Raw genomic sequence first — 7,673 nt, forward strand, 5'->3', positions numbered from 1 at the left:
TAATTAATATCTGACAAACGGATGGCATTACGAAAAAATGATGACATATAATACATAAATTCTATCATTAAGGGCGTATCAAAACATAAAAATTAATATGACGGTTCATTACATAGTCACGAGTTTTTATTCTTAAAAATATTTTTTGGTTATAAAGCTTTTCGTACTACGAAGCTTCAGTTTAATACATTTATTTCTAATTAATCTTTTACGTGCCATCGGCTGTTTACAAAATATTGACTCGCCCTGTATATACAAGTTCGTTTCAAAATTAATTGGAACACGCTGTAGAGTACCTCAATAATGACATATGACGTCACATAACCTAGAAAAAATCGTGTCGTGAACGTTTATAAACATTACATTCTAAATAATTTATTTATATTATTTCTTGTAAACAAAATGGGTTCCAATACGAAAAAGGCGAAGGAGAGTCGAAAGAGACGCCACCGTAGCAGAAGTCAGTCATATGAAGAAAAAGAGGCTCCTCGTGAGAAGAAACACAGACATCATCGCAGACACAAGGAAAGAAAACGAGAAAAGCTCCAAAGGCACGAACGCGATAGTGATGGTAGGTCTCTCGCGATCCGTCTTTTTTTTAATGTGTGTTTTTGCATCAGATTCCGACGTGGTGGAAGTTGTTCCTGTTGACGTTCCTCCATCATCACCTCCTCCTCCACCGGAAATATCAGGCGGAGGATCCGTAGAGAGCCTCTCGATCAAAGAGACGAACAAATTGCGCGCAAAGCTCGGTCTCAAACCGTTGCAAACCGAAAGCGGCGCCAAACTGGACAAGCAAAAACCGGACAATGATGGAAAGAAGAAAGACGACTTGGGGGAATTCTACCACAAGCCCGCTCACAGCCTGACTGCTAAGAATCAGCAAGAAAAACTACGGTCAAGGCTGTCTGATCATCGTGAGAAACGCAGTTACGATGTAAAATTGTCGAAAGTTAAATTGTTGGGTCAGGATGAAAGCGATGACGATGCGGCCGCTTGGGTTGAGAAGAATCGGCAAATTCAAGATTCGAAAAAGGAAGCTGAGCGTAGGGTTAGTTCCGTTTCATTAAATGTATAATTGATGTGACACGGTTTGGTTTTAGGCCATGATGTTGGAGGAGCTCGACGCACAGTTTGGGATTGGAGAGATTGTCGAGTCGGAACACAAAACGAAGCGTAACAAGCAGTATGGAGAAAAGCATCTGAAAGGGCTACGTGTCCATCATGATGTCGACACTTTTGGCGAATCTGCCGTCATTCTCACTCTGGAAGATAAAGAGGTTTTAGATGGGGGCGACGACGTTCTTATCAATATCAATTTACGCGAAAACGAAAAATATAGAAAGATTAACGAGAGTAAAATTAAGAAAGGCTTGGGTGACGAGGAGCTGGACGAATTTGGTAATCTAAAACCGAAAGTGCTACTAGACAAGTACGATGAGGAACTTGAAGGGGAGAAGCGAGAGAGTTTCCAAATTGGGTACGATAACGCGGCCGAACGTAAACAAATGATCTTGCAAAGCATAAAACAGAAGTTGGCAAATAAAATCGTGGATAATGCAAGTACTGCGCCACTAACTCTCGCCTCTGACTACTACAATGAGGAGGAGATGTCGAAATTTAAGAAGCCCAAGAAGAAAGTGCGAAAGATACGGGCTAAAGGGAAGTTGTCTGCAGCTGATTTGGAAAACTTAGATACCAAGAGACATTTGAAGCAGGAGCATTATGATATCGATGATATTCCCGGTAGGTGTCTAGGAAGAGGTGCAATTTCGAATACAAAAATATTCGTTATCTTTTTGTACTCCCTCTTTCCATGTTTAATTTTGAGGAACCATTCCTCAAAGTTTCATCCTGATCGGATGAACGGTTTAGGCAGGCATAAAAGACATACAAACATTCATTTTTTTTATACAAGGTGTTCTTAAACATGATGGCAACTAACCATTCCCTATCTAAAATCGCAACGTTGCAGTGTAAGTTTTCCGGCGTTTCAAGAATTCCCGGCGGAAAAATTACACTTCAACTTTGCCATTTTAGATAGTGTAGGTTGCCTAAGCGGCAGAAGCTTCCAGTTATTATTACTTTAGTCGCGATCTTACATATAGAAGGGAGGGGAAGGGGGAAGCCAATGGAATAGGATAGATTTAACTGTCAAAATTAATAAAAACAAGAGATTATCTAAATAAAACCAGGGCCTACTGGACTATTTTAAAAATGTATTTTCATTTTTTATTCTTGATAAGGGTTGCAGATACGACAAAATTATGAGACCAAAAAGTTTCTAAAGAAACCAGAAAATTCCTTCTTATTTTACAATCTACCAGCGGCATACTGAAGAAAAGTTCAGTGGTAAAAAAATGAAACATTGGCCTCTAAAAGAACACTGTGTAAATTTGGACTATTATTGAAATGACCGATGATATAAGCCCTTCATCTTAAATTATATTTCAAATTTGAGCTAAATATAACTGCAGGAGATTAAACAATCGAGAACACGCTGTAGATTGGAAACTTTGTACTTTTAGTCACAAAATAAGCCAACGAATAGCCTCTTCCGTATGTACATATTATTTGGGAACACCCTGCATAGATTGACTTCACATTATCTTGCATTTTTATTTTATGATCGTGATATCATCAATTCATTTTTGAATGGAACGCCCTGTATTTTGGTGGTTACTTACATTTCTCCAGATATATCAGGTTTTAGAGGTGTAAAGTTAACAATTTTTTCAAATATACGAGTTTTAATCGTGAGGGTTGGTTATGGAGAACGCTCTAATGTTGCAACAAACACGTATTTTAAAAGGTACTGTTTAGAGTACAGGGGTGTTCCATTAAAAAATAGTCGATAACGCCACAACTTCAAATGAAATTATAAAACAGTTACCTGTGCTCCAAAACGTGTAGCAGCAGATCATTATTCCATACCTTCTGGGGCAAATAATGGATGGTAATATACGACATTTGGAATGTATTACATTTTCATGGCCTTTTCAGTTGTTTTTCTGACACAAAATTGTGGTTTGCGCTTCAACAAACGCAGTCCAAATAAATTTTACTTATCCTTTACTAATGCATTTCAAAATTGGATTTGCGCATGCGCAAACGTATTATAAGAACAACAAATCACTCGGTGATATTGGCCAATAAATGAGAATGAGTTGTTTTCGCTTCCCTTTTCAGCAATTAATCCAAAAATGGAGGTGAAAATGGAAGACGAGGTCGACGATGCGTTAGAGAGAGCATTGCAAAAATCGCGGCGTCTGAAACAGAAGCAGATCATTAACAACGCGTTATCCGTCGACGACCTTGTGAAGACGGAACCCAAAGAGGAATCCATGGAATTGGGTAATATCGTATTGAACGCGACAGCCGAATTCTGTCGAACTCTGGGCGACATTCCGACCTACGGTAAATCGGGTAATCGGGAGGACAGCGAGAATTTATTGGATATTGAAAAGGAAGAGGAGGAGGAGGACGACGACGATGTCGAGATAATCGAGGACGAAATCGACGAGGGCGGCAAGTGGAACGCGGTCGACCCGAACCGGATCGTGCGGGAGGCTGTGCGCGTTACCGTCGTCGAAACGCCGATCTTGGACGAGGAACCGGACGTTGGCTCCGGCGTAGGCGCCGCACTGAAGCTCGCGATGAGCAAGGGATACCTCGATAAGGAAGAGAATAATCGACCGTCGAATTCTAGGTTCGCGCATCTGCAGGCGCAGCATTACTCCATCGAAGATAAAACGTACGGCGATGAAACGGAACGCGGCGGGGGTGGAGGAGGCGGCGCGAATCGTCGAGAACGGTACGCAGGACCAATAACTGACTTTAAGGAGAAAGATGCGTTCAAACCCAACGTCAAACTGGAATACATAGACGATGAAGGTCACGTGCTATGCGCCAAGGAGGCATTTAGGTATTTGTCTCACAAATTTCACGGCAAAGGTCCCGGAAAGAATAAGGTTGAAAAACGGCTGAAGAAATCCCAACAGGAAGGGGTGAGTTCAATTTCAGTGTGCTCGACAGTATGTAATTACTTGTTTGCAGTTGATGAAGAAGATGAGCTCGACTGATACACCGCTAGGTACATTGAATATGCTCCAATCAAAACAAAAGGAGATGCAGTCGCCTTATATAGTTTTGTCAGGAGGCAAACACACCCACTCAACGACAATTGCTAAAGTGAGACGTTAGATTTTAAACAATATTAGTCAAATGGAATGTTTCGGAGTTGATGGGTGTGGAATTTTTGCAAGAATTTCAAGAGCAACACAGTCAATGGGTTAATTAGCAGTTAGATCTAAATGTATGCTTTTAATGTAAATATTCAACGTTTATAAAAATAAAATTTTCCCATGTGTACCTTTTTTTTTAAACGCACTTCACAATATAGTTCCACCCAGTGGCAAATAATCACCCGTTCTACGTCTGACAACCCTATAAGTACATAATATTGTTGGTAGTACAAAAGACGCTAACCTTTAAACTATTAGCCATCGCCATTTTGTAAGGTAATTCCCCAAAAAACTGAAATTAGTTGTCTTGTGTCCGAACGATAGTTCATAAGGGCAGTTCGGGGAACTTAAAGTTGTGTAAGATTTTACTACCAGTATTCAACGGAGCAGCGTTTAGTAAAGTTGCAAAGAGGTGCTGGTCTCGATTCTTGCACTCCCTTGGCTATATCTGCATTTATTTGACACTTCAAAAAGTGTGTTACATACAAGAAACCCGTAAAGTTTGTGTCATACCATTTCTTCAATGGAATTGATTAAAACCGCATTCTGAAGTTGAACTTGTTAAGGATCAAATTTAGCTCCATAACTGTTGGACCTCAGATGTAAAAAATATACGCGGTACCTCGGGCATTAATCCAGTCAGTAAAAGCATTTGGAGATATTAAGTATTTTTAACAATTCTACCATTTTTAGCGCTTTTAAAATAAAATGTGCTATTTGTTTAATTGTGTTTTGTCCCAACCCACTTAGTGGTTTTGTACTACTTATAGGGGAATATACCGCTCTATTTACGACCCCTTAATCGAGATCAGCGAGTGGGTCGAGGATTCTAAAAACTGGTTAGATACCTCAAGGAAGAAGAGCGGTACATTATTTATACCTAATAGCATAGTAGTGATAATGTCAAAACTTTTAAATTCGCACCATTTCTGACGCATTAAAAAAAATTATCGTGCGAGAAGATAGCAAAAAAACAGAAAAATCACCGCGTTAGTACCTATAAACACGCTCGGGGATGACGCCCAGATGTCGCCGACTCCACATATATCATGTAGCCCCCGTGCCTTAAATTGTTAATTACACGAATTATTTTGAATAAAAACTTCCGTTATCAATGCTTTTTTTCTGAAGACCCACCTTTTGAAAACTGTTTGCCACAGCTACTACGGCCCTGGTTATTCTAGCGAGCGGTTTTTTTCTGTCCCGCTCATGAGCGTTTTTCCGCTCGCAAGCTCTTTTTTCGCTCGTGAGTGCTTTTTCCGCTCCTGAACGTTTTTTTTTCGCTCGTGAGCGCTTTTAACCGCCCTCAAGCGCTGAAGTATTAAGCGCGGCTCGCGAGCGTTTTTTCCGCTCACGAGCACTTTCCCCGAGCGCTCGCGATAAACCGCTCGAGCACTTTTAGGAGTGTTCGGAACTCGCAAGCGGTTTCGCTTTGCAAAACAACTCCATGCTTGCGAGCATTTTTGAGAAAATTAGAGCGCTCGTCGCTCGAGCGGTTTCTTAGAACGCTCGGCCCAGCTCTGTATGTATCTCCTATTGTTTGTTGTGTAATTGCACTGTTCACAATTAAACACTATCGAAATGCATATGCGTTAGACGATTTCTTAAATGGTCCATGTTGGTTGCATAATTGTACTTTTCGCAATTGTAAATAAGCAAAATGGCGGTTTTATCCCACCAATAGTAATTACAATGTGTTGCCACCAGAGATCTCTCTGTTAATCTGAATCTCAAAATTGTATTATGAATAACAATCACACGGCACACACAAAAACAAGAGTTGGAAACTGTTGACGGTTTCAATAGGATGCTGAACCCGCGCACCAATGCTCTACCTATCGCACAAATTTTCTGGAAAGTATGTTCGATATGTATTCTGGCACGATTAAGTAGGCGCATTGGTAGGCGTTAGCAGATGAGACCTGTAAACTCCATATAAGTCACTTTTTTACATTACAACTGCATAATTGAGTACCTATAATAAAAATAATTTTTAATTCAAGATAAAAGTGTCTAACGAACTACTTAGTTGGCACCTGCAATAACGATAGGACAACCTATATGTGTGATTTTCATTTATTTTTTAAGAGTTAAATGTTAGTCGCTAATTCAGAATGAACACCATTTTTGTGTAAATAATCATTTGTATTTTATTTAATTGTAAAGAAATTACGTGTTAAAAGATTAAGCTTATTCTTTTGTGAAAATGATATCCCAAGCCATTGCGATAAGAGCGTTATCGCTGCATAAGCTAATTTATTAGTCTCGAAACAAGCATGTTTTATTTCAGATGTTTTTTCGAGTGGAACGGAAATTGTTTTAAATAGAAGAGACATTAACCATGGCTTGTTTGTCCTACCAGTTCGAGTTTTTGTAGAAAAAAATCTGTGTACTCCTAAAAGATTTTTAATACGTCGTTGAAAGTTAAACAGAGTCAAGCGGACTGTTGTCTCGTCTCTTAGATAAACCCTTTCCCAGTACCAGTTAAACTTTCAAGGGAGTTTTTCAGTCATCAAAATGCCAATTTGACATTTGTAATATCAACAAACCCCCTCAAGTGTTGTCTTACTCGCAATTTGAGCCCAATCAACGAAGTGAATTTCAGAAGTATGTTCAATTTGTGCGTCATTTATTGTAAATCACAGTTACAATCAGAGTTTTTGAACTACTTTTATGGCTGTTTGCACCGATAAAGGTAAGCTGAGCTTAGCTTAAAATCCATGGCAACGATTGTCTCAATATTCGTTGCCATGGATTTTAGGCTAAGCTTCGCTTACATTTGTCGGTGCAAACGGCCATTAAGGTAATTAAGATTTTTTAATCAGTTGTTTCTATCAACCGCTTGTTACATGATATTTGTTGTTCTGGCCCTCGGCGCCTATATTTATTTCAGGTTATATGATAGATTGGTTTCGAATAAATTTATTTCATCTGTAAATGGTTAGTTCCATGTCCAAATTAGAACCTAAATCTATTTTGTACCCAGAATTACATCAGTTGTTAATTTGAAATGTTAATAAAATTTTGTCAATATTAAGACTCATTTTGGTGGTTGGACGTGCCCTAGAAAAATTATAACTATTTCTTTTGTCTGTCAGCACCAGTTTACATTGAGCTGGCTAGGCCAGGTGTCAATGTGGGTGGTTTAGTGGAAACAAAATTACTAAAATGCAATAAAAATTATTATTAGTATATTATTAGTGGTCGTTTGCCATTGCATATAGCAATATAATTTTTAGTATTCACCGGTTTTAGTTTTGTTTAACAAGTAACAGAGGTCATAGTTATTTTTGGTATATTTATTGATTACATGTAAGTATTGTTTAGAGGCCTACGCGTACGTTACTCTGATCGTCAGATTGAAAATTTCAATCTTCTTCAAACACATGAAGCTTTAACAGCCTACAAAATGGTTAATGAGAGCTCAAA

General features: G+C 38.9%; 1 protein-coding gene across 1 annotated transcript; it reads left to right on the top strand.

The window, feature by feature from the left end:
* Positions 1 to 305: 305 nt before the first annotated feature.
* On the top strand, positions 306 to 4,371 carry LOC116176380 (U4/U6.U5 tri-snRNP-associated protein 1). The gene is made up of 5 exons (XM_031494906.1): positions 306 to 571; positions 621 to 1,051; positions 1,104 to 1,746; positions 3,190 to 4,007; positions 4,057 to 4,371. The coding sequence occupies exons 1-5, from the start codon at positions 403 to 405 to the stop codon at positions 4,201 to 4,203; spliced, it is 2,208 nt and encodes a 735-aa protein (XP_031350766.1). The 5' UTR covers positions 306 to 402; the 3' UTR covers positions 4,204 to 4,371.
* Positions 4,372 to 7,673: the final 3,302 nt, after the last annotated feature.

This window comes from Photinus pyralis, unplaced genomic scaffold, assembly GCF_008802855.1.
Source record: "Photinus pyralis isolate 1611_PpyrPB1 unplaced genomic scaffold, Ppyr1.3 Ppyr1.4_LG7, whole genome shotgun sequence".
Classification (NCBI taxonomy): domain Eukaryota; kingdom Metazoa; phylum Arthropoda; class Insecta; order Coleoptera; family Lampyridae; genus Photinus; species Photinus pyralis.

Coding starts and splice junctions, on each gene's coding strand:
- LOC116176380 (XM_031494906.1), top strand. CDS start 403: ATGGGTTCCAATACGAAAAAGGCGAAGGAGAGTCGAAAGAGACGCCAC. Junction 572..620: donor GCACGAACGCGATAGTGATG/GTAGGTCTCTCG, acceptor TTTTTGCATCAG/ATTCCGACGTGGTGGAAGTT. Junction 1,052..1,103: donor AAAAGGAAGCTGAGCGTAGG/GTTAGTTCCGTT, acceptor GTTTGGTTTTAG/GCCATGATGTTGGAGGAGCT.